Source organism: Aplidium turbinatum, chromosome 2 (genome assembly GCF_918807975.1).
Source record: "Aplidium turbinatum chromosome 2, kaAplTurb1.1, whole genome shotgun sequence".
Lineage (NCBI taxonomy): Eukaryota > Metazoa > Chordata > Ascidiacea > Aplousobranchia > Polyclinidae > Aplidium > Aplidium turbinatum.
In genome coordinates this window covers 8,401,289-8,426,785 of record NC_137473.1, presented here as the reverse complement: position 1 = coordinate 8,426,785, position 25,497 = coordinate 8,401,289, and the positions used below count along the sequence as shown (strand labels likewise).

The following is a 25,497-nucleotide window of genomic DNA, read 5'->3' as shown; positions in this document are numbered from 1 at the left end:
CAGTTACGCTGTACCATGCATTCCATTTGATGCCTTGCAAATAGAACATTCAAGAACGGCATGGTCAGCAGTTTCTTCCTCTGCGCCGCATTCGCAGGTCGACTAGGGAGCGAGCCCCACGGTACGTAGGAATCCACAATGCTGACGCCCCAGACAGCAAATCAGTCCCATTATAACATTGATTCAACGACTACAGATGTTGCATCAATGTTAAAAATTGGACTGATTTGCAGTCTGGGATAGCTTGCCTCGCTGGAGAATTGTAGTAGCGAATTAATTGCAGCATTATCGTTTGATTGATATGCTGCGTTGCAGAAATGACGATATTAAGCTGGAAACGAGCCATTTCCACTGATCATGCATTGCCTTCAAATAATCATGTGATCACAAATAGTTAAAGAACTGCTTTTGTACTTAGCACTAAAAAGGAGCAATGTGAAATTTTAGCTGTCTCAATTTTATGCTAAATTTTTCACTGTAGAATTTAAACTATTTCTTGATCAGGCTACAGTATGGCCGCGTATGTCATTTTCTCTGCTTTATCCACTCTCAGTTGAGTAGGAATTCTTTGATATTTCTTTAACGTCTGCATATCATGTAGCCAAAGAATTGCACCCAAAGATACTTCTTCTTCACCCGGCTCTCTACCTCTCCACCATCGTATTTGGCAGCACACAACATAAGTTAAATGTGACGCGATAGATATCTTGGTAGAACATGACACAACATGAAAATAGTGCAGTCGTGTAATAACCGAAAAAAAAATTGCAAAAGCGTTCAGAATAACGCTTTGATGAAAACTCTGTCGTCGTTCTTCAACTTGTTCAGACCAATTAAAACTAATAAATTATGAAGTCAAACTTTGGGAACCTGATACGTAATAATACAAAGTAGTGACGAGTTTCTGTTTCAGATATTGAAGTGCATCTCTCATCTGGAACTGCTGCAGCTGATTGGTTCGGGAGTGAAAGATCAAAACACAACAGCCATGAAGAAATCCGCTGTTCTACTGGACAATAATCCAAGTCAGTAGAATTCGTTGAACTCATTTTGTATATTGATAAAAAGGAAGCGATTAGTCGCCTGAAGGGAAACGAGCAACAATGGTTTGACTCTTGGCCTGCGCAGTTAAGCAGTGGTAGGCTACAAGCTTCTTGGAATATGTAAAACTTCTAGCATTAAACTCCAAAGGAGAGTTTCTCAATGTAAAGAAAAATCACCCCTTTCAAATTACAAAACGAGCAGGATTAAAAATAAAAAAATCAATCAATTAATTACAACTTATTACAATAATTCTTGCTTTTATGTGGTACTAGAATTTAAAAGAGTGGCATACGCTTTAGAATTGACAATTAATACTGTTTTTACGCAGTATTGACGAAGACATTTGGCATGGAACAACGGAAGCTTGCAACCATACAAGAATCCATGGGTGAAACCAGTTCTCAGAACATCGTGGTAGCTGTGGACAGGATATTCACCGGTTCAACAAGACTGGACGGAGACGCCATTGGTAAGCGGATTTTGACAGACTGGATCCTGTTTATACCAGTCTGCAAAGTTGTATTTTCAGATTAAAAATGCTGAACAAAATTATGTGTTGCATCTTGATTGCACAAATGATATATTAGCCTTCCGAGTTAATTTAGTACCCAGGTTTTTTAAGGTAGACTCAAATTTTCTTCATTGTCTTTTAGTTTGCTTTATCTGTTGTCTTCAATCAGTCGGTTACTTTATAAGAAGTTACAAGTTTAGTTGAAGGAGTTTACAATGCTTACATTCCTTGGGCCAGGTGTTGTTTACTGAACTCATTTAATATGAATATCACGGTCATCACTGTGTTATATTTCTTACAGTTTTAGACTCATTGCAGTGAACTTGTTGCTTACTTCTTACAGTTTTACAAGAAATTTCCTTTTCTTCCAGTTGACTTTGTTCAGTGGCTGAGCAAGGTCTCCCTCAGTGAGCTCTGCAATCCCTCCCATCCAAGGAAATTCTCATTGCAAAAAATAGTGGAAATATCTTACTACAACATGGGACGGATACGTATCCAGTGGTCGAGGATTTGGGCTATTTTAGGTGACGTTCATGTTTTCATATTGTGTCGTGCGATTAACTGGTTGTGACGTGGCATGCATGGACAGTCGCAGTGAAACAAACTGCTTTTTGCTAACGTCATCACACGAAAGGAAGTTTTGCACGCCATTGAAACTTCTTTTTCTTGGCGCAGGAGAGCACTTCAACGCAGTGGGCTGTAGCGACGACGAAGGAGTTGCTTTTTTCGCCATCGACAGCCTGCGCCAGCTTTCGATGAAGTTTCTCGAAAAGGGGGAACTCCCCGGCTTCAGCTTCCAGAAGGATTTCCTTCGCCCGTTTGAGCACGTCATGAAACACAATCCTTCCCTGGTGATTCAGGACATGGTGGTCAGATGCATTGCCCAGATGGTCAGCTCGCAGGTAAGTTCGAATAAGGGAGAAATTGGCTTCGCGTTTTTTAACGCCAGTTACATTGAGTTTTGCTTTTAGCAGCATCTCCGTTACTTATTTCAAGGACACAACATCTGAAACCAAGCCGTGGCTGAAACGGATTGTTTGCATCTACAGTTGTAAAATAATAAATATAATGATGATAATAATACTTAATTTGTTAACACATAGCCTAATGATAAATATAATTTGTAAGTTATTAAAACGACGATCTTGCAATAGCATCAACAAAAAATCTGTTTCCTTGGCAATATACCGTCATTTTTCTCTTTTCTTTTGCATCGCCTTTGTCTGGTAGTCCTGTGTGCTACATGAATTTTTAAGAAGGTTTTTGTCGTTTGCGAAATTATTTGTTTTTTAGATCCAAAAACTTTTCAAAGCCATTTGCTTTACAGGCGCCGAATATCAAATCCGGTTGGAAGAACATCTTCACTGTCTTCACCATAGCAGCCTCCCACAGTGATGAGGCTATTGTTGAACTTGCGTTCCAAACCACATCCAACATAATAAGTAGGCCAATGATTGTCAAAAATGACTTTTTTGTGCGAATAGTTTTAAAATTTTGATAACATGAACTTAGTTTTGCATACGCCACCTGCGAAAATGATACAATCTGCAGCTTTTACTAGGAATAGCACCTAAATGAACGGTCACCACAGTGCTCCGCACCTAAATATTCTGACGCCACAGTGTGCGCGCCTATTTGACCTGCGCCTAACTGTCTGCGCCTAAAAGACGTGGACCCGAAAATGATAACTTCAACAGTTGTCTTGTAATTTTCACCTTTCACCCATCATATCTGTCCTTCCATATCTGTCACGTCACGTTTGACTTTGTATAAGCGGTCTTAGGTTACTTTAACATTTTTATGCAATCTTCTTTTCGCAGCTGAAACTTTTCAATTCTATTTCTCCTCCATAATCCATTGCTTCCAGGACGCGGTGTCCGCTCTTCGGGAGTTTTCCTGCTGTGCCTTTCCCGATACCAGCATGGAGGCGATCCGACTCATTCGTCAGTGCGCTGACTACGTCGCTCTGAAGCCTGAGGTGAGTCGCTGGGGCCTGGGTTCGAACCTTGGTTGATAACGTGACTGAGACTAAATGTATTTTATTCGGACTTAGGTTTAACTTTAAAATGAACTCTGGCCTGAACTCGTAATTTAGTAAATTCTTGTACCCAGCAGTTTGCCTTTGCCAACTTGATTTATTCCACAAAATCTGGTATTTATTTAAGCTTATTTCAGACTAGATTTTCAATATGTCAATTTACTTGTAGTTTTGTATGCGCATTGCGTAGGCTACACTTTGTGCAATATGGCTTTATAGCAAGCTTGGATAATCTGAACTTATTTTTTGCTGACTATGCTTGTATTTTAGTTGTTTGATGACATGTTTGGAGACGAAGTATCCTCCCCGCGGTCCTTAGGGGAGAGGGTTTGGGTCAGAGGGTGGTTTCCCATTCTCTTTGAACTGTCGTGCATCATCAGTCGTTGCAACTTGGACGTAAGGACCAGGTAGGTTGAAAAATGTATTGAAGCTTGACCAAAAGCACACACATCGCAGCAAAAATGTCTGCTCAGTGCTCATTGTGCTGCAATACTACTCTTTTTAATTCAATTTCTTCACTGTTGCGCTATTTTGATGATAATTTGTTTTCTCGTAACATGGTATCGAACAAACTATCACGTCGTAGACCCCACTTACAGGGGACTAGGTTTTCCTTTCATTTCAATTTAGTTCTTGACACGCTTGTCTCTCTTGTCCTTTTCATCGACAGAGTACCACAACTTGTCATATTTGATTGCTACGTTTGAACTTACATCCGTAAACACAGAAACGGTTCACGACAAACTGGCAGCAATAGATTCTCACAAATTACAGTTACAAGCTATATATTTTCATCTCAATGGAGCAAGAGCGCCACTAAACGGATATAAAATACAAACCGAACCGCTACTGAGACATGTATGCGCAAATGTTGTACGTATATGTACAATGTACATGATATTTCATCACACCTTTTTATTGTTCCAGGGGCCTCACTGTTATGTTTGAGATCATGAAGACTCACGGCCATTCCTTCACCACAAGCTGGTGGAACGACTTGTTCCAAATCATATTCAGGTGACGGTTGCGGCCATTATTTAGGCCCCTTCTCGTTAGAGATTACTTCCAGAAAGTTTCGTCAATATTTGTTGAATTGTTGCTGGTTATTGTAGCCACTGTGATGTATGTCACATCTGAGGCCATTATTACTGTACATTGTGTACAAAATTGCTTCTTTATCATCCTATTGTGGTTCTTCACCTGCATACCACTTAAGATGAGAGAACAAACAATAAACCGCACACCAGAGAATCAATCCCTGCCCCCCCTTGTATGTCATCGCACGAATTTTGTCACTTTTATTTATTCTTTGTTTATGACATCATCGAACCTGTGTTGACGTCATAATATCGCAATAGAGAGAGAACAAGAGACGTTAAATCGTATAGATAGATAATGGTTCAGCCGTTCGCGCTTCCGCGTCTTGTTTGTGACGTTGTCGTTTCCATTTTCCAGAATATTCGATCAGATGAAGATGCCAGAACAGCAGGTGGAGAAATCTGATTGGTTCGCTACCACTTGCAACCACGCCCTCTTTGCTATCTGTGACGTTTTCACGCAATATTATGACACTCTGGCGCCAACTCTACTTCCCGACGTCTACAGTCAGTTGCTGTGGTGTGTAGAGAAAGGTAGGTGGAGGTTCCGCAAAAAATCCGCGCCCACTGCCCACGAACTCATAACTTACAGCCCTACAACTTAAAGCGCTCAAGTTTGCAAATAGCAATCGGTTACTCTGTTATTCCTGTTGGCGACTATTACTTGCGATGTTGGTTCAAGGTTATTCTATTTTCAGCCAGTCTTATAATATTTCAAAAAAAAAGTTTTGACTTTTACATTCCTGATCAATAATCATGCGCAGACCGGCAATATTTGCATCTTTATTTTCCGTACAGCAAAATCTTTCATTTTCATAGACGTTAAATCAATGTAAATATGGCCGGTTTTTCTGTCTGTGTTATTGGTATATTTTGGATGCATGAAAAAATCAGTCATAGCAAGTGGCCAATCATCTTCAGTGAACGTTCATTTATTTCCTTCATCGACCTCTCTTCAGAAAACGAACAGTTAGCGCGTTCTGGTGTGAACTGCTTCGAGAATCTGATCCTGTCAAACGGCGACAAGTTCACTGACGAAACTTGGAAACTGACGAGTGAAACGATGCAGCAGATGTTCAAGATGGTCTCTCCGCATGACCTGCTCAAGTGGTCGCCAGCAACTCACGGTAAGGAGAATCTTGTACGTCACGGTCTGTGGTCCATGATTGTGAGTTAAGTTCCAAATTCTGTGTCAACTCTTGATAAGTTTCCTCGAATGTTTTCGTGACCGTTACTTTGTATACTAGAATTCGGTTATAGTGGCCTCGGATATAGTCACACTTTTTTAAAGGTCACTTCAGGTGTCACTATAGGCGAATTCTACTGTATAGTGCCATAACTAGACTTGGCATTTCGGAAATAACGTGAAATCCCAAAAATTGTGGCGTGCACCCCATAACCTATTAGAATCACACAAGTACCAAAACCTCTCCGATTCCACAATGGTTTTCCTTAATTTTTCTGATCTCCTGCAGGCCGGGATGACCTACAGAGGTTGCAGCTCTACTGCGTCCTCACGTCGGAGCTCATTGAATGTGTCGACCGCATCCTCTTCTACCCCAGCACCACCAAAGTAGATGATGAACAGAACCTGAACATGGCGAAGGTTTGTGGGATCGCAGTTTGAAACTGTGCGTTGTTTCGGGATGATGAGAAAACTTAAACTTAGGTATCACTACGAGAAACACTTTTTGTTTGTTTGTTTGTCGTATCCAGGCTTTCACCGGTGGTTGAAGATTTAGATTAAGTGGACGGGAAGGCAAGGAAGGCAATCTTCGTGTCCACCTTCAGGCATGCTTTTAAGTATCCCGCCAAAGAAGCAGCCACATGCTTTTAAGCGGTCTCGAACCGGTGCCCTTTCAATTGCCGTTCCAGGGCCCTCACCACTCCGCTATGCAGCCACTACGTTAAAGTTACGATTGTTTGTCTGTTTTCCACCCAAGCAATCGATATGAGGTGTGTTCCAAAACACTGTATAAACAAAAAATAACGTTGTTTCAGCATCCATCTGCGGAATTGGCCGAGGAATTCCGTCATAACGATGAAATGTTCTCTCGACTAAACGATGAGCAACTTTTGGTCATGGTTCGCTGCCTCCACGAGTCACATGACCTGGCAAAACGCTTTAACTCGGACAATGAGCAACGTACTGTGCTGTGGAAAGCAGGTGAAATACAGTATATTGTTGTATTATCGTCTGCAAACGCTGAATTGATGTAAAAAAGCTAATTTTGTTAACTGGGGCACATTTGGGTCCTCAGGCTCTAATCTCCCAAAGAAACTCCGAGTAGCGTTAAACCGACTGAATGCGGTGTGGACCGATTGAGCTTTGACATGCAACGATAATCGATATAGTACGGACCTTACCACATTATATTGATGATGGTGATTAGATTACCGCCGACTGCGTTATTATTGAGATGATCTTCCAACAGTTTAAGCAATGTAGGATTTCCTGATGAGCCAACTGAAGTGTGGGTGTAGTAGATGTCCGACATTGCGAATGTCTCACACGCAAGAAATTACTGTAATCATGACATGGCTTAATTTTTCAACACAAATGGCTGACCTGGCGCAACAGGTTAAACTGCGAAACAGGAAACCAAGAGGACCTTGGTTCGAAACAAGCATGCAGTTACAGAGCACGTTATATTTTCTCAATGTATCTGCTTTCCAGGTTTTAAAGGGAAATCGAAGCCGAATCTGATTCGTCAGGAAACTAGCAGCCTCGCTTGCGCCCTCCGTGTTCTGTTCCGCATGAATCAGAGTGAAGATTGCAGCGAAAAAGTCCAGACTGTTCTGCTCAGGTTGGTTTGCTTTAGTGGTCAACGGGGAAGGAAGGGTCTGATCTACATTGTGTCCTAAAGAAAGCTACTGCAGTAGGAATAAACAGCGTTAATTGTAAAAATTCCGTTCTATAGCAACATACCAAAGCAGCGAAATCAGCTTGACGTGATATGTACTTTTCTTGACAACTGACCTTTAAAAAGTTTACGTACTTGCACTTAACTTCGTTAAGTTTTCTCACTTAAGAGTAAATGATCTTAATCATTGAGACACATCGATTAACATATGATGACCGACTTATCTAATTTTCAACTCCCATGCTACATTGGGTGGGGTCAAGTTGGGTAATGTTCACAGCAGCCCTGTTATCGCGTCATAGTGGATTCATTTTTGAAGTTCAAATTCAAATGTTGTTCCAGAACGTGCCAAGTGGCTTTCAAGTACCACGCTTCAATAACCACAGAGGCCCACAGAGACGCATGGACGCCCGTTTTGATCGTGATGATGATGAGGCTTCTAAGAACCAATGATGAAAAGGTAGGATAAATTTAACAATCAATTTTTCCCCGTCCGATGGTGATAACTCTATGTGTGTGCCATGCCACACACTCATCTGGTAATTTGTTTTCCCGTTAATAATACTGTTTGGCTTGTAGCTCATTATCCCCGTTAATGAGTGGCATCCTATGTTTGTAGCTCAGCAAAGCTAGTTGCTATGTGGTTGGCAAGTGACCAATAAACCGTGTTGCCGTGTCAGTTTTACAAGGCCAGGAACGAACTTTGCATAACATCAAGATTGTGTTCCTTTCCAATTTCAAACTTGTATCATTCTTATTTTTGATGAACAGATCGTGAAAATCTATTCAATAGCACTGAAGATAAAAATTCTCTCGTTTAGAACATTTTGAGTATTGAGCATAGTATCTACAATTTGGCATTTCATTTTTTTATTAGATTAACCTGGAGTTCCAACCATTTTGCTCCTAAATTATGAAAAAAAAATTCTAAACATTTTTCAGTTTTCCTGCTTGTCACGTGACCTCTATCCACTCATGTGTGACCTTTTGCTTTATGACGTCAAACCAGAAGTGCGTTTCTCCCTCCGAAGATTTTTCGTGCGTTGCAACCTCACCTAGAATATCCCCGATTTCACATTTGATCAATGACGTTGTATTTCCGTTGGAAGTTGGAGAATGATGTCTTCTAAGACGCTTGTGCTCCACCGCGGAGTATGATACTTCACGCTTTTATTTTTGTCTACATATCACTATGACCAAACATAATATAATAACAAAGCTTTTTAGAATGTGTATCTTGAGATGAAACTGAGAATGTGTTCATCTGTATGTAGCTTGCTCTGTGCTTGTGGTACAATCAGGACTTAAAGACTGTTCATATTTGTTTTGAAATGTTTGTTTCACGGAACCTTGTTCGTGATGTGGCGCCCAAACTAGTTCACATCGACTACTTGCAGCCGCGCGGGTTGTGTTTGAGTTAGGAAAGTATTTATTTTAACTGTAATTTATTTTGCTGAAGTTTTCTGGCTTTGTTTGCGCTACCGGTTCATGTGTTAACAATGTTCTTCACAAAGTTTAACGAAAATATTTTTTCTGGCCTTGATCCCGCTTATATGAAGCCGCTTCTAGAGCTTTACACTTTCCATACTATGCACAAATAATCTTTTCCGCAACTTGGACACCTACTTTCTTCTCTATATTTAACACGAACTGACTTCCTCCAACATTTCCATCTCGCTCTCTCTGCGTTTACTTGTTGTTGTTGGACTTTAGTAAATGACAAACCATATCAAGTGGCCTACCACGATTTCCACATTGCTGTCAAAGAGCGTGTTGCTTGGCGCAGTGTTTTGTAATCGTTTTGGGCGCAATAGATTCAATGAAAAGGTCGGCACACGAAGTAATTTTACTTTTTTCTCATGAAAACAGTTATTTTGCAGACCAACGTGACGTCATACGAGTTTATTATGACGTCACGTCACTCTACTGTGTTGTGTAGTGGTTGGCGAGTGCCAACCACACGTCCACCAGTGCACTGGCCGTTTGTTATTTTCACATGTATTCATGTTTGCAATCATCAGCACCGAGTGCTGGTAATGACCAAGGGTTCTGATTGTAGATCTGTTTGTTTTTTTTGCTTTCCATTTACTTTTCTTGCTTAATTTGAGCAAGCAAAGGATGGTTTGCACTTTATCAAAACTACCTGGGCGAAGGCTCACATCATGATGCAAAAGTGTGAACGTGATTCGCGCTGCCTAACATAGCGCGTTGAAAATATTTAACTCTCTCAGCTTCAAATCCAATCTGCAAATCAGACCGTATTTATGTTGGCGTCTGCAGACGTTGAATCAATGTAAAAACGGGCTGATTTGCTTGCTGAAAAAAGGCAGCTCGGCGTCTAAAACACGACGTAATATCTGTTGGAACAGAAATGCCGTCCCTTATATGTGGGTTGAAGACGCGTTACCTCTGCCAAAATACGAGGAATGCTTGTCATAATATTCCTGTTGGGACATAGATTTTAAAAGAAAACTGTTTGAATCTGGTTTCAACTTATTTTCTTTCAAAATTTGTGCTAACATTTTTGATGGCGTCAATAGCCGTAACGTTACGCTTTGTGTAGACAAGGTTTGATGATTGATGTCATAGATTTACAGCGCTCGCCTCTTCGAGTCTGTGTGATATCATGAGCGAGCCTGACCTTGCGCGCATGTGGTGTGTTGCCCTCACGAACAGCCATAGCCCCACCCTCCTTACAATGCAAGAAATACGTCATCATCCCAGCCAGAAAGTCCGTCATTTTTACATTGATTCCACGTTTTTTTTGCTGGCTGGGATCATTTATCGCATATGTGTATGTCACCAACAACGCAAGCCCTGTTTCGTATCATGATGTGACCAAGTGATGGTAAAGTGGGTTTGCCAAAACTTGTAATCGTTCTATCATAACTGGATCGGTTATTGAGGTGTTTTGGGTCCGCCACTTTTTGAAAAATGTCTCAAACGTACCGCATGGAGGCACTAAATTAACTTATGTGGGACACTTTCAGTTTTTACACCATCGAAAACGATTCTTCTCGATTGGACCCCCTCTTGTTCCACAGCTTGGTGTCATTTCATTCCGCTTGTTCCATGGTCGCGTATATATATATACAGTATTTCCATACCGTATATATATACTATAGTCTATTGAAGGTCGTACTTGATAAAGACGATTACTGTCAATTTATAGCAGTTCAAGGGCGGTCAGTTTTACCGCATTGATGCCATTGATCTAAGTCCGATTAATATTCGCCTTAGTATTTTTTTGTTAAAACGTTTCGTGCTGCACGGGTCGTCTTTTCCTCATTATTGCTGACGTGTAATATACTCGCTTCTGTTGGTCATATTGTGCAGTCTGTGACGTCACCATGCCGGTGGTGACTTATGCTGTAGGTACTCAATGGTGTGTTGATCAATACTCATCAATAAATTATCCAGTAATTGACTTTTGGTTTCGTTACTGATGCAGTCTCATCATCTTTCACACAAGGCTACGCTCATGGAAGTTAAAGGTAGTCAATTGGTTCGACGCTAGAGCCTGTTTGAGCAAGACACTCGATGCTTGAAAGGTTGAGACAAAGTTCGGTATTCAAAACTGTAATCAATTGTTCACAGAAACGTCACCAGCGTGGGACGAACAGGCACGACCTTTCCAATTTAGCAAGAAGCGCTATGTTGTTCGAACCGTCATGTACCCGGTTGATAGTTGGCCTTGCATGATTGCAAAGGGTGAATGTCTAAAAAGTACTGATGTTCATACAAAACTACTTTATTTAACAAATCTATTCGTAGAACAAGTAACACTAAACAAGAGTAACGGCGACAATCTGTAGTTGAGACGATGAATTTTATCTTTATACTTTTTAGTCACAGTTATTCTAAATATTACAATGCTCAGCAAAAAAGCTTTCATGACGTCATACAAACAATGAGTAACGGAGAAATAAAGAACCAAGTTAAAGGCTGACATAGGAAGATGAGATAGAGAAAAGTGAAGACAATTGCTGCAAGGAAAAAAGCCGCCACCCACACTAGTTGGGAGAAAACGGAATTTGGATGATGTTAGTGCCATGACTGCAAGAGACTCTGTTTTTTTTCAAGTTGTTGGTTCATCAAATCAATAATAAAAGCAACTAGAAATTTTGTGCTGATATCAACAGTCTAATTTTGATCCATAGGGTGCAGCTGACTTAATGGGGAGAATGACGCTGTGTTGCGCGAATTTCATGAAATTGACATTTCTACGACGGCACAGGTGTTTGATGCAAAAGAAAGCAAATCTTTTCACCGCGAGCTCAGTCTGGAAGCAAATGGTCATCAACTTCCAAGTCCTCAAATTCATCAACTTCCCCTCTGGTTCTGGCCGCTGTTTTGGGCCGTTCCATCGCGGGGCCCAGGGGGTCACTGTAGGAAGCGTCCACATTCTTCTTCGCTTGATTGTCGCTTAGATCAGAGATGACCCGTCGGGTCCGGCCAGAACCACCGGCGCTGTTGTTCCTGCTGCCACCAGAACTGTCAGCGCTATCTGCATGAGGAAAGTTTCAGAGTTTACAACCTAATCTTTAAAATATGCAATGAAGCTACAGCAAAACAAATTCACTATTCTAACAGAAAAAATAGCAAATCAAACGTTTTCGGCTTCCGTGAAGCCTTCATCAAGAAATCTGAATATACAATGAAAGGAGACATGCATTGCATATATTTTTTACTGAATTTCAAAATGCAGGCGTTACTTCTACAACTGAACTGAACAATCAGACACGAGAATGACAAAGTGATGTTAAACTACTCGGCAATGAACAAAGCACACAAGGTGTCAAAAACAAGCAAAAACGTACTGTAGGAAACCATTTACTCCGAAAACACAAAGCAGATACATTACCTGGCGGCTTAAGACTTTTCCCACGTTTCCCCGCACTCTCTGCGCGTTGTAATCGAGCGTCGTGACTTTTCTCAGCTCTCCGAAGTTTGTTTGCGTATTCCTGCAAATTATCATGATTGAAAACACGGGTGATACAAAGTTGCTGTGTCATTTTTTTTTCATGACTAAGCTTTAATGTGAGACAAAGTAGCACGCCAGTGAACTAGAAAGCTGACAAGACCTTGCAATGTTTCAAACATGCAGTTTCTCATAGTTAGGTCCATGTCTGCAGCTATCAAGGCCACAAAGATTTCGTTTATCATAACTGCGTTTAGTTTTAATCAAAACATAAAGAGCTCAATTTTTTTCGAAAACTATTCTGTTTTTATCTTCTGTGCGATTGTTAAACCCAGATTATGTTAAACAAAGATTCATTCGATGACACTGAAGATGAAACCAGTCTAGTTTTCGAGATGTTTGCTGAATTAATACCTGGTTCAGCATCAACATTTTAGGCCATATTTTTTATTAGATTGACCAGGCGATCCAATCATTTTGCCCCTAACCTTCAGTTTTTTTCATCAACTAACCTTAAACGATATGCTGGCAACAGCGCATGGTACGGTGTCAAGAAACACGATAAGATTTGAATTGAGTATAAATTAATAGTATAGGATACACCAGCACCCAATGAACAAAAAGGTGAAAAAACCTTGTAAAATTTAAACACGCATGGACAGTTAGTTGTTTACATGCCTGTAGATGATACATTGCCCACAAAAGATTTTCTTCTACCTTCAGTTTTTTCATCATCTTACCAAAAAGAATTACGGTTTCTCGGCAGCCGATTGTAGCAAGAATTAACAGCGATATACACCGTGTTTCTCCCATGAGGCTGGGCTCGTCAGTATCGCACCACTAATTCTGCCATAGTCTCCCACAGACTATCGAGTATCGACCACCACCTTTACCAGTCAGTTTAACTGCTCGCTGTACTAGTGAGTGCTCACTGCTCAGCCTTGTGCTGATAGCCAGAAAAAAACGCTCCCATCTTCACAAGAATTACTAGTAGCAGTAATACACAACATATCAAGAAATATGAAAAGATAGAGAGGTTGCAACTTACGGATGCAAAACAGACAGAAAAAGATTGACGCTTTCAAATTATGGTGCTAAAAAAGGATGCGGTGTGTTTCTTGGATAGCAAAAGCAACAAATAAACAGATTTTGGACCTTAAGTTAAACCGGAAATATCCCTAGAAGCTAGAATAGTCAAACAGAAACTCTCATAATTTGGTCACATAATGACAAACAAATCAATAGAAAAATACACCATGCTTGGTTTGGTCAACGAAGGAAGAGGATAGGGTCGAGCCAAAACGAGATGGCTTGATACAGTGCTGAATGACAGTGGGATGGGCAAGGAAGAGCTGAAGGAGGTTGCGAAGAATCGATAGCTGTGGTAGGAGAAGATTTACAGAGTGACCGAGAGTCGAAGTTGACTGAACAAATGATGATGAGAGAAGTTTGAATCGCATCAATAAATAACCTATCCCCACCTGAAGTTCTTTAGTTAAGCCCAGATCCGAGCAAAGACGATTCAGGTACTTCAAGCATTCGATGTTATCGGGAAAGTTGCTGTGAATCTGCTTGTATTTCTCAAACGCATGTTGGTAGCTGCCGCTTCTTCTGTAGCAGCTGGCTACCATCAGTTGCCATTTTACTTCATTAGGTTGAATAACTGCGGCCCGCTCAAAATACTTGATTGCCTTCTCGGAGAATTGAGACTCCACGTAATACGCTCCTAACCATTCAACCGTATCAATGTCGGCTGGGAAGAGTTTGTAAGAGTCGTGGCGATACGTGAAGGCCTGTGATTGGTCTCCCCCGTCTTCACGTTCGCAGATATCAGCCATGCGTGACAAGATACTGGCATCTATGAATGCGATAAAACACAGTAAATTCAATGTTAATTGTTTCAATGCTCATTGCTCATTTTTATGGTTATTTTCCACCGATGTTAACTATCTAGCTCAGTGAAGTATCTCAGAGACCAAGCACCATCAAATTACAATATTGATACAAATACAATAAAAAGATAATGATGATGTTCCTGATAATCATGATGATGTCGATGATAACAGTCAGTTAATCTTCTACAAAAATCATGCAGCTGATAAACCAAAAATCTATTATGAGCTGTTGAACAAACTCCTTATATATTCTCATAACGTATGTAACCATACTTAAGACTGGGGAATGGTTAAACCTAAAAGGCAACTGCCATAAGTATCAACGATTTTACAATACGTCAACAAAAGTGCTTCATTCTCCAAGTAGCCTAAATACGGTACACTGACTAATGATGAAAGACATAGTGACCTGTGGGGACCACGCTAACGCATTGCATCATCCACTCCATTGCCTGCGACCATTGCTCCGACTTTTCAAATAAAGTTGCAATCTCATACATGACCAAGGCATTGTTACGTACAATGTTGTGGAGTTTGAAGAAGTAATTCAATGACTCATCAATGCTTCCTAGTTTCTTATACACAAGACCAAGATTGTATAGAGCTTCATGACATGAAGAATCATTCTCCAATGCTTCTTTGTACAAAGCAATCGCTCCGTCTGCATCTCCATCCATGTACAAGCAATTGGCTTTATTGGTCAAGGAGGATGCATTGAATCGATCTGCTTTCACTGCGGCATCAGCGTACCGTCGGGCACTCTCACGATTCCCTTGCAGAAAATAAATAAATGAAAGATTGGTTGCTGCTTGGGATTTCACTTGAGTGTCTTTCTTTTCAAATGTTTTTAAAATGCTCACTGCTTGAGTGAAATCACGTTCTTTCAAATACATCAATGCTTTGTGAATCTCAAGATCGTTGGCAAGGTCATGATATGGAGAGGATTTGACTTGCTCAACACACCAATCAAACCCTTCAGAAAACGAGTTTTCAATAGCAGGAGCAATGACTTTAGCAGCAGTAAGAATGCATCTTTCTGATATAAGTTTTCTCTTTCTTTCTAACTGTCGAAGAGCATCATTTCGAATGGCATCTACGTAAACACTTTCTTGTGGATTATCGGAACTGGCTATGTATTTGTCCTCATCCTCTACCCCTAGATTCACAGTAAGAAGCTTGATGAATGACTTTTCCATCTTCTCTTTGTCGCCAAGAGCAAAGTAACAAAGAATGAGGTTGAGACCACTTTGAAAATCTGGTTTTTCACTCATGATATGCTCATACGAAGTAACTGCATCATTGTATTGGCCCATCTTTACAAAAACAGCTCCAATATTTTGCATGATCTTTATCCTAATTTCTTTCTGTGTAGTTGGGACTTGGTCAAGAGCCATTCTGAAGAATTTGATTGCTTTTGGCAGGTTACCTTGTTTAAAGTAAATATTACCCATGTTCACTTTGATTCTTCCAGCATGTTGAAACATTTTATTTTTGACAATCACATTGTACATGTTTAAAGCTTCTGAATACATGTCATTTGCCTCATATTGCACAGCTAAATTGAAGAGAACGGCATACGTAAGGTCAAGGCTGATTCCCTCACTTAACCCAGCTTGCTCACGTTGACGAACAAGTTGCCGCTCTTTCTTGCCAGCTTCTTTTGCTTTCTCAGTGGCCGTCACAAAATCACCACGATTGTTTGCGATCACACTATGTTCAATTAATTCCCCAATTGCACGCTCCATTGCTTTGATTTTATCTTCCGGTGTGTCCTCTTCCAAGCTCTCAAGAGGAGGAGCAACTCCTGAAACTCCCCTAATTGCCTGATTCATTGGGTCAAAATTAGATCCGCCGAGGACCCCTCGCTTTGGTACCGATGAAAATCCAGCCCCGCTTACAGAGGTCATTGGTCGAGCTCCTCCCATGTCAGCATCTCCGGGAACACGACCCATGGATGATGCAAGATTTCCCCTACAAAATTAAAAAAGGTTTTAAGGAATTTCTATTACCAATACATTATTACTAATATCACTACCTACGAAAACTACCATAAACCACAATGGTAGTGAATAAAAGAAAGTCGCCATCAAGCCAAATCAAAATTTGCTTTCGCAACATAGAGAACAATGGATGGAAAATCATGAACAAACTAATACTTACCGGTATGTTTATATATCAGTAACATCATGTACAACTTTCATGGAGATTGATGGTTTGTGATTATCACAATTTTCATTTTCAAATTGAGAAAGCTTCAGTAAAAGCTTAATCCTGGCAGCTTTGCACACTAGAAGATTTTAAATCACTGATGCAGACTTGGTTTGGTTGGTTTTGAATCTTTATCCATGGACTGACAAAGCCTTGGTAGGTTATTCGTGGTAGTTCTCGCATACTTGTAGAGGTTCTTGACGCAGGACCGGTTACTGAGATTGGCAGAGTGAAGTTTTCAGATTGTTGAAGTGTTGTTGCCGGGGAATTATTCCATTCACTAGGTGCTGCTGAATGGAGAGCAGTCCTGAAATGCATTGCTCAAGCACACACCCCGGGAGTCGAACCACCGCGGCTTGATTTTGAGCCGGGCACGTAACCACTGAGCTAACGGGCAGACTTGATTGCCAAGATTAACAGAGTGAAATTTCCACTTGCAGTTCAGTGCTGGTGCCTATTAATCATTCCATCCAGTAGATGCCTCTAAATGAAGAGCTGTTCTTAACATGCTTTTTAAGTGCATGTTAGTAGACAGGGTTGAAACACTATAGCTTTTAAGAGCTAGCTAGTTCTTCATTTTTAAGGTTGGGTACTTACCCACTGAACTAGCCTATACAGGAGAAATAAACTACAAAAAGGAATCTCAGGTGACACTTCAAACTAACAAACATGTAACATGTCACAACACATATGGGAAGAGCAGTATCAACAAGTCATCATTTTAATACAAACAAAAACAGGTAACTAACCTAAAACCAGTTCCCAATGGTGGTTTTGCTACTCCCCCAGCACCTCGCAATGCAGTCATCGGAGGCCTTCTACCATGACTTGTTTTGACAGCCTTTAAAAATCCTTCATCTTCTTCAATATTTTTAGTATCAAACATTGGATTATAGTCATTAAAACCGGAGTACAAATCATCTTCCTCCTCTTCTGTTGCAAGACGAACATTTTGCAAACCAGACATGACTTCAACTAAACCACAAATTTCCACCAATAAAGTTATATTTCAGATCAGATTTTTAATCGTTTGTTCTAAATTCAAAAAACATTTCTATTATATCTGTTACTTTTTAGTTATTGCTAGATTACTTGCCTTGCTAGCTCCAGACATTCACTTAACTATCCACACAAAGCATGGATGCTCGTTTTTAGACATTTCATTTCACTAAATTTTTTCTATTCATAGGTGCACCTATTGGTACACTAATTTTAGCTAGTACCATACTACCTACATCATCCCAGACAAATTAATGAAAAAATGTAAAATGATAAGAATATTAGTCAGAATACAGGTGGCTACAGGCCTACTGGCAGTTCATGTTGTGCGATATTAGCCAATTCAGCAAACTTTAACCTAAATCACAAAGTGAAAAGATGTGTCAGGAGGTGTACACTAACTGTAAAAATCTACCAAACTGATAAAATGTTTTTGTTTTTAGAATGCATCAAGTATTCCTGCTGATGTTATTAAAGTTTGACACAAACTTGGTATCCTTAATGCTTCAGTAGCCTAGGTACCCATAAACAGCAAGTTTTAATTTGCAAATACTCTGTTCAAGTAGATTAAAAAAACAAAACCTTCACAAAAAATTAAAATACTGCATTTCCATCACCACACAATTGACCTTTTTTACAGAAGCCCTGCTAATCCCCTCCACTAATTTTCAAACTGATGCACGATTATCGTAGCAACCATTCAAACAATTTTTCAGAATGGAATTTCGTTCTTTAAATATTTTTTAAAGGTATTGTTTCCAATTTTGATTTTTTTAAATTAATGTTTTTTATAGGAAATCCTCAAATAAAATGAAAGCTGAAATACAATTTTTTTTATTTTTAAGAAATTTTAAACTTTTTGAAATATTTCATTCACAAAATTCATAATATCGGAAAATATTCAAAGTCAATCTGCATCTTTAAAGTATTTTGTTTTTGAGCGCCCACTAGAGGAAGTGGTTTTATTTTAAAACAAATAGGGTTGTGGGATTGTAACAGTAGGCCGTTGGGTTTTTCGCATACAATAAAATGCCGCAATAGTAGAGCTTAAAGGTTGTGTAGAGTTTGATGGGCATTTTCAGATTTTTTGAGCAATTTTAGAGTGAATTTATCTTGTTGTGGGCAGTGAATAAGATTGAATTTTAATTTTTTATAGATTTGAAAGTTCAAAAATGCATCGAGCTTTCCTGTCTGAGGATAAAGATTCAATCAATAGATGCCGTGGAGACTAGGCCTATACTGGTATGATTAGAAGAATCAAATTGGCTCTCTGTTCCAGTGGGTAGGCCTACTCAGCCTTGTGCTGACTGCCAGGTAGATCGCCTATACAGTATAAAATGTAGCCTACATCTTTGGCACTGGCTTGTGTGGTCGTTGTTTTTTTCTTTTGCCATATGTTAACAAAAGAATTAGTTTCCACCAGTGTAGCGTTGACAAGGAGGTACTTTTGGACTTAAGTCGGAACCTTTTCAAGGCCAGAGAGTTTAAAGAAACCACCGCGTAGGCTATTCTTTGGGTTTACTGCGTTTTTCTTAAGTGCTTTAAATTGGGGGCAGAAAATCTCGTTGGTAACGGGCCCAGATTATCCTTTCAACGGCCCTAGTTTCCACTAGTAGATTGCCAACTCAACTGATTAGTTAAACTTTTTGAAGATGGGTAGGCCTATTCTGTTGTACCTATGCTCGTTTGGTTTTACATTTACAGTTCCTTGTGTTCCGCCACCACCGATAAGTTTAGCATATTTCAAGTTACTCTTGCGCCCGCGCCTGCCAGTCACACATTGGACCAGTCATTGGACTTTTTTTAACCACAGGAAAGCCTGTAAATGACGGGACTCTGAACAAGGCTACAGTCTTCGTTTTGAAGTAGTTCACTACGTGTATAAAACGTTCATGTGCGCAACATCTACTTTTATTTACATAGAAAAGCTTTCAACACCTTAGACCAAAAATTATTCTATAAATCAATAGCTTTCGAAAATTCGGACTGATGGTTCATCATTTGAAGTTTTGGTCTTTGCCTGGTTCCAGGTTAAGATAAAGCCTATCTTGGCCTACCAAGGCAGTTCAAAAACGCCGTAGGCTACGATCTTCATATCATTTTTCGTCATTGGTGTGTTGGAAAAAAATCGCTAGCTGTAATAATCGATACACCAATACGTTCAGATTAAGATATACGGGATTATTGGATCAGCTATGATCAGCACTAGAGTTTCTGTCTGACATTATATACACGATTTATCGCATTCGGTGACTCAAAGATCAATGATCTGATCTAGCCATTTATTCTTGCTCTTGTAAGACACTAAATCAACACGATTTCTCTTTTGCAAGACTTCCAACACCTTAATCCCAACTAGAATATATCCGAGTCACGCACTGAAGTCTAACTGTGACGACATCAATGGTGATGTAATGTCGTGTAAAGGCAAAGAAGCATGTGCTTTGGTAATGGGATCTTTGGCTGTACCGACCTAAACGTTAGTTTTTACAACCAATTTGTATCAGGTTCAAAAGTTGCCTTTCATTTGCTGTGCAAGACATGGTTCATGCAATCTTTGTCGCTTGAAGTTTCTGCTGTTATTACAAGCGTTTTTGGTGCTCCTACTTTGGCGGAGTAAGCGATTCAAGCACACATCCAAGTTAGCAGAACCCGTCCTTTCTCCATTGATTTAGCGTCTGCAAACTTAGATCTCCACCCTCGAAGCAAGCGCTCGTGCACCAACTGTGGTACTCTGACGGTCTCAACCAATAGTACACCGCAACATTCCATCCCCTGGAAACATTATGTTGGTTTAATGCAAACGTCGCCGCAGTCATTGAAGGTGAGTAACATTTTTGACTGAGTAATTTGACAGTTTTAAAATTTATCTTGCATATCGGAACTGGTTTCAAATAACTGAGTAAGTCACATTTCTATGTACCGTACTTTAACTTCAGCATGTCTACAGCAAAAGTACATCAGAACAGTTTTTAAAATGCTTTTTAAATTCATTTGGAAACGAACGTCACAAAAGTAGACTTGCCTTAACGTCAGATGGAGCGTTCCTCCTTCATGTCTAATGACAGATCGCTGCTGTCAGGGCGTGACGATAGGATCTTGTCAAGGATATGGCTGAAGGAACGAGTAATTTTTTGACCTATTTCCTGAAAGATAATAATATAAGTTTTGCCTAAGTTTTGGTGAGAAAAGTGAGAAAGTTAGTTTTGATCTTTCCAAAAAAAAAACAACAACAAAAAACAGTGTATTCTAATTTTTCTTTCCTCAAGACCTAGCCAAAAGAGTTGTCTGTCTTTTATGATTCGTATATAAAAAAGGTACAAGTAGCCCCATACTTGATTCAAGTGTTGGGTATGAGAAGATAAGGTTCTCATTGTACTAAGCCTTCGGCACTAAGGGAAGTAAGGTGACCAGTTCCTTTCTCTCGGCCGCCTTTCCTGCAGCAATTATGCCCACACAATTTATTATATCATGGGTAGAGGTGAGCGGTGTTTTCAACAACCAGCTTAAGCCGGGAGTCGAACCAGGTTTGCATAATTGAAAAACCAACGCCTTAACCGTTGCGCCATCTCACCGCAATAAGCTACATAAAAAAGTAGAAAGTGACAACTTATATGCCAAAATATACGCGACAGCAGCCAAGACACAAAATAGTTCTTACTTCAGTGGGACATTGGTAGATGTACAAGCTGTAGGTGGTATTTTCACTATCATTGAATTGCACGGTCTTGATCGCCAACAATGTGTTTCCGTTTATGTCGTCATCAAACGTCACCATCCGCTCCACCTCGTGCGTGGGGATGCGGAGGATAACCACCTGAAAAAAACAATTCTATTTGAGTAAGCACACGCTGGAGTTAATGGTTGGACGACCGAAGAACTAAGTTTGTGTCTTTCTTGAGTTGCGAAATATCTTTTCAGCTTGAATACAAAACTGAAGAGATTGCACTCATTGTACAAATGCTTTAATAACAACCACTGCAATATTATATTCACCGGTCTTCCAAGATTTTTTCATTATCTTATTTCAGAGTTAAAAGCAACTCTAATAATTCCCTGGCAACAAGACTTCAACAATCGGAAACTTCAGTAGACTTGTCAATCTCGGTAACCGGCCCTGAGTCAAGAGCCTCTACAGTCTACAAGTATGCGAAACTACCAGGAATAACCTATCAAGGCTTCATCAGTCCGAGGATAGCGATTCAAACCCAACCAACCAACCTTCCTATATCTCGAAAAAGTAACAAGTAGAGAGGTACCAGTAGACCTAATTGTAAACTGCAAAAAAAGTCCAATAACTTTCTGAAACCAATATCACCCAACATGAAAGCATATTATCACATAGTCAATTGTTACTTACACTGCATCTATAAGGGTGTAGAAACCTCAAACACAATAATGTCAAAATTTAATTCAAAATCCAAAACCTGTTAAAAATCATCGTAACTAATGATAATAACATTTAATGTCATAATAATTAGTAATTAATAATAATCATCATCGGAAAAGCAGGTTCTATTATATAGTTGAGGTTAAGGTACATTTCAATCTCATCTCGTCTAACCTAATCCTAAAAGTTAACAACTTTCTCTTACCCTGGGTCCACACGTGGCGATCTGCAACCCGTGGGTTGTCACTGATAGAAGAACCTCATCTCCATCCGCCACGAAAGGAAGACGCTCTTCTTGCTGGAAGAAGAAGAGAAAGTTTGTTAACAAGTTATTTATCCTAAATTAAGGTCTACTGCTAAGATTTTCTTAAATTGAGATCTACGATTACGAGAAAACCAAGTAAAGAACAAGGAACGAACGTAACTACCTGAGCAACATCAATTACGTTGATGACGTCAAGAGGGCCTTCACCCTGTCCGTGAAGATCCTTCAGCGTGCCAAGAGTCCTCAAAGAATACTCAGTGATGTTCCGCCCGGGAGACTCTAAAGATTAAGACAAAACATCGCGTTCACATGAAGAAAGTTGATTTCATGACTGACATTCTTATCATTATGGGTTCAACTTTTAACCATCGCTTTGTTCAACCTGGGTAAGCACAGGTAGGGTCACTGCTACCTCATAAAGTTGCAAGACGGAGTAGCAGCGTACACCACCTCGAAGACACTCGTGCTCTGCAAGTGATACATGCCTTATAATTTGGGAACTGCTGATGTTACAGTATATACCACTCAATCAAAAATTTTTTTTTAAAGATGCGACGGACAAAATGAGATGAAAAATAGGAGGGGAAGACAATCGCGGCAAGGAAGGAATCGGTCAATTCCCGATAGTAAGGCCAAGTGACTTAAAGTGCCCCTGACAGGTTGGACCCAAGTATAGTAACTTTTCTAAGCATTTTCTAGCGCAGAATTATGCTTAGCGAACGTTTTAATCTTAACCTCGAAGATCGACTGGTTAGGGCGAAATTAATACAAAACGACAGTTCCGCAGCGCCACCACGGGCGAAACTCCATATTTCACTGCTCTGGGACGACTTTGGTGGTGTTACGTCATCCTGGGTGGGCTTCGTTAGCGACGGATAAAACAAATGCTTTCTAGATGTAATTGGTGGATCCCAGTTTGGTCGGAGTGGTACAAGCGGTTGCTTTTTTCGAAGATTTATTGTTTTTGCAGTTTAATAAAACTGCACTGGATACGTTCCTACAAAACCTAAAATATACTTGAAGTGAAAAATGAAGTAATCGTACGAATCATCATTCATATTTAATTCATCATCATTCATCACTATTCACAAATAAATAAAAGTTCTCTCTCTCTCTCTCTCTCTCATAATGTGCCTTCAGTTGGCCATTGAAATCTGGTGTAACGGCCATCTGGACTGGGAAAATTGTTTCCTATTCGCCAAACAATGCATGACGGCAGCACAATCCGATTGTTGCTTCCGAGAGCACCACCTTGTAGTATCCACTCCAATACATGCCTGTAAGCGACTAATTACGATACTGCCTGCAAGGAAATAAAATCACTTCGTTTAGTGTGCATTCTTTAGCGTTTAGGGTATTTTTAGCCTAATGTAGCATCCTTACTCTTTTGATAGGTCTCCGTTTTCTCCTTTCGGTTTATTGCTTTTTCTCCAGTTCTTCCTGCTCCTCATAAAAAAAGTCCTCAGAACTGCAGGATGTAAGTGTGCCTCAAAATTGGTCAAATTGGTAACACAGCTAGATGCGTCTTTCTTCAAAAGTTCTTTCGTCTGTGGCACTTCATGGCAACATACACATTCATTGGGCTGGGACATAGACTCGCACTTGTGGCAAACGCACCACCTACAGTTCCCAGCACGCCACTTATTGCTGAGAAGATCCAAATCGGGTTGGTGGTGTTAACAAAATCGTCTCCATTGAAGTGAAGAGAACATATAGCCTACGACTAGTTTTGTATGGTCCATCCCACTTTCGAACACTTGAACAAAACTTTGACTATTTTCTTCTCAGCACCTTGTTTTGTTTGAAAGCATGAAAAGATAGCACACGTCTTTGTCACTGACTCTGTCACATAAATAGCAATTTCCAGGCATTACCTCAACCATAAATTAAGGGTACTGTCTGTGAGATACTGCTGTTACACCGCAAATGGCTATAGCCAGATTAGGACAAATAAAAAATTATCCAAATCGTAGCCCTACAAGTACAAGAGTTTAGAAAAACTGCAATTTTAATTGAATTGAGATGCTGTTTGATAAAAAATAAACTCAATCTATTTGATCTAAAAAACCTGATAGTAATAATAAGTTGACTTTTTCATTTTGGTAATTCTCATTTTGCACATGCTTTAGACCAATAGAGCCCCACACATTGACGTTTTGGAGCAGTCGTACCATACCTTACCAACTCACCACAGAGAAAGAATGTATCCTTCCCACCCATGGTGACGTCACAGCGAGGTTGCCGTTTTTATTTTCGCAATGGAATGAGTGCCAGATTTGTCGAAAGTGAACGAAAGTTTGCAAGCGTGTAACTTAGTAGCCTGTTGATATTTTTTACGATTTGTTGGTCAGGGAAGTTTGTTAGTGTCATCTCTTTGGTATCTTAGGTAAATTTAGAAAATTTATTTTCCTGTCAGAGGCACTTTAAGTGCGTTGGTAACTTGTTGTGTATACACGACAGAAATAGATGCCAACTTTTGTTGCTTTACAATAAAACTGTAAGCAGGGCACGAGATTTTGTAAACCGAGGGCCCTTGAATTTGGCACTGTGTACGGAGATATTGCCGGGGGCCGATAATACACATGTAGACGTAAAGGAAGCAGAAAAAACACCAGGGCAGAAAAAAAAAGTTTTTACATACTTTAAGTCTTTAACATTTGTAAACGTAGAATTAATGTAAAGAAAGAGTGACTGGCTGACCGGGTATGATATTGTATTACCAGAGCCCTTTGATCGGGTGGTGCTTCCAGTTGTGTGCTTTGTGTCTGTTTCTGTGCCGGAGATGGTTGGAGAATGAGACAAACCATCACTCGAGTCCAACGACTGCAAAGATGATGAAGTGTGATGTGTAAGCACCGAATTGCTTTGTTGCAGCGTTGTTCAAAGTAACAATTGGAAAAAAAATTGATAGGGCACTTGGCGGGTATGTTAGCAGCAAGGTTGTACTTAGTGACGTATTCAACTACAGCAAATCGTGCAGTGTTTGGCTTTTAGGAAATGCACCACTTCAACTTAAACAAATAAACATGTCCTCATAACAAAAGCTTTTCGACTGACTATAATGTCAAAAAATAAAAGCAACTGATTAAGAAAGTAGCACATGGCGTTTTGGTCGACTTACCTTGCTCAGTGAGCTGCTTAGACTCGAAGAGTGGAAGGCTTCATTCCCGCTCATAGTGACTGCCGCTAGATGTTGCTTTTCAGCACTTATTTAAAGAAACAACCTTTGATATAACAATCAGAAATAATCTTTGATATAAATAAT

General features: G+C 39.9%; 3 protein-coding genes across 3 annotated transcripts in view; 1 reads left to right on the top strand and 2 right to left on the bottom strand.

Annotated features, from left to right (window-relative positions):
- The window catches only part of LOC145764971 (brefeldin A-inhibited guanine nucleotide-exchange protein 1-like), a 50,894-nt gene extending 39,913 nt beyond the window's left edge, over positions 1 to 10,981 (top strand). Inside the window, exons 27-41 of the mRNA XM_082576689.1 lie at positions 914 to 1,025; positions 1,373 to 1,513; positions 1,927 to 2,079; positions 2,231 to 2,457; positions 2,883 to 2,997; positions 3,376 to 3,533; positions 3,864 to 4,000; positions 4,521 to 4,610; positions 5,049 to 5,224; positions 5,650 to 5,841; positions 6,166 to 6,296; positions 6,692 to 6,857; positions 7,368 to 7,497; positions 7,897 to 8,014; positions 8,497 to 10,981. Of these exons, the coding sequence (XP_082432815.1) occupies positions 914 to 1,025; positions 1,373 to 1,513; positions 1,927 to 2,079; positions 2,231 to 2,457; positions 2,883 to 2,997; positions 3,376 to 3,533; positions 3,864 to 4,000; positions 4,521 to 4,610; positions 5,049 to 5,224; positions 5,650 to 5,841; positions 6,166 to 6,296; positions 6,692 to 6,857; positions 7,368 to 7,497; positions 7,897 to 8,014; positions 8,497 to 8,613 (2,163 nt within the window). The 3' untranslated portion in view covers positions 8,614 to 10,981. The remainder of the gene's footprint in view (positions 1 to 913; positions 1,026 to 1,372; positions 1,514 to 1,926; positions 2,080 to 2,230; positions 2,458 to 2,882; positions 2,998 to 3,375; positions 3,534 to 3,863; positions 4,001 to 4,520; positions 4,611 to 5,048; positions 5,225 to 5,649; positions 5,842 to 6,165; positions 6,297 to 6,691; positions 6,858 to 7,367; positions 7,498 to 7,896; positions 8,015 to 8,496) is intronic.
- A 303-nt stretch (positions 10,982 to 11,284) lies between these two features.
- Positions 11,285 to 17,608, bottom strand: LOC145787125 (intraflagellar transport protein 88 homolog). The gene is made up of 5 exons (XM_082598854.1): positions 17,328 to 17,608; positions 14,780 to 16,341; positions 13,957 to 14,333; positions 12,419 to 12,518; positions 11,285 to 12,061 (listed from the first exon to the last, which is right to left on the bottom strand). Exons 1-5 carry the CDS (start codon positions 17,543 to 17,545, stop codon positions 11,832 to 11,834), a joined length of 2,487 nt encoding a protein of 828 aa, XP_082454980.1. The 5' UTR covers positions 17,546 to 17,608; the 3' UTR covers positions 11,285 to 11,831.
- Positions 17,609 to 19,491: 1,883 nt separating this feature from the next.
- LOC145788253 (integrin beta-1-binding protein 1-like) lies at positions 19,492 to 25,494 on the bottom strand. The gene is made up of 7 exons (XM_082600031.1): positions 25,354 to 25,494; positions 24,953 to 25,055; positions 22,396 to 22,511; positions 22,173 to 22,265; positions 21,239 to 21,394; positions 20,603 to 20,723; positions 19,492 to 20,352 (listed from the first exon to the last, which is right to left on the bottom strand). Exons 1-6 carry the CDS (start codon positions 25,405 to 25,407, stop codon positions 20,610 to 20,612), a joined length of 636 nt encoding a protein of 211 aa, XP_082456157.1. The 5' UTR covers positions 25,408 to 25,494; the 3' UTR covers positions 19,492 to 20,352; positions 20,603 to 20,609.
- Between the last annotated feature and the right edge of the window lie 3 nt (positions 25,495 to 25,497).

Excerpts from the sequence above, each read along its gene's own strand:
- LOC145787125 (XM_082598854.1), bottom strand. The coding sequence starts at position 17,545 with ATGTCTGGTTTGCAAAATGTTCGTCTTGCAACAGAAGAGGAGGAAGAT. Across the intron at positions 14,334-14,779 it reads CGTTAGCGTGGTCCCCACAG|ATGCCAGTATCTTGTCACGC; the intron begins GTCACTATGTCT and ends TCGCATTCATAG. Across the intron at positions 12,062-12,418 it reads GAAAAGTCTTAAGCCGCCAG|ATAGCGCTGACAGTTCTGGT; the intron begins GTAATGTATCTG and ends TTCCTCATGCAG.
- LOC145788253 (XM_082600031.1), bottom strand. The coding sequence starts at position 25,407 with ATGAGCGGGAATGAAGCCTTCCACTCTTCGAGTCTAAGCAGCTCACTG. Across the intron at positions 22,512-24,952 it reads CACCCGATCAAAGGGCTCTG|AGTCTCCCGGGCGGAACATC; the intron begins GTAATACAATAT and ends CTTAATCTTTAG. Across the intron at positions 21,395-22,172 it reads TCGCCACGTGTGGACCCAGG|GTGGTTATCCTCCGCATCCC; the intron begins GTAAGAGAAAGT and ends TGTTTTTTTCAG.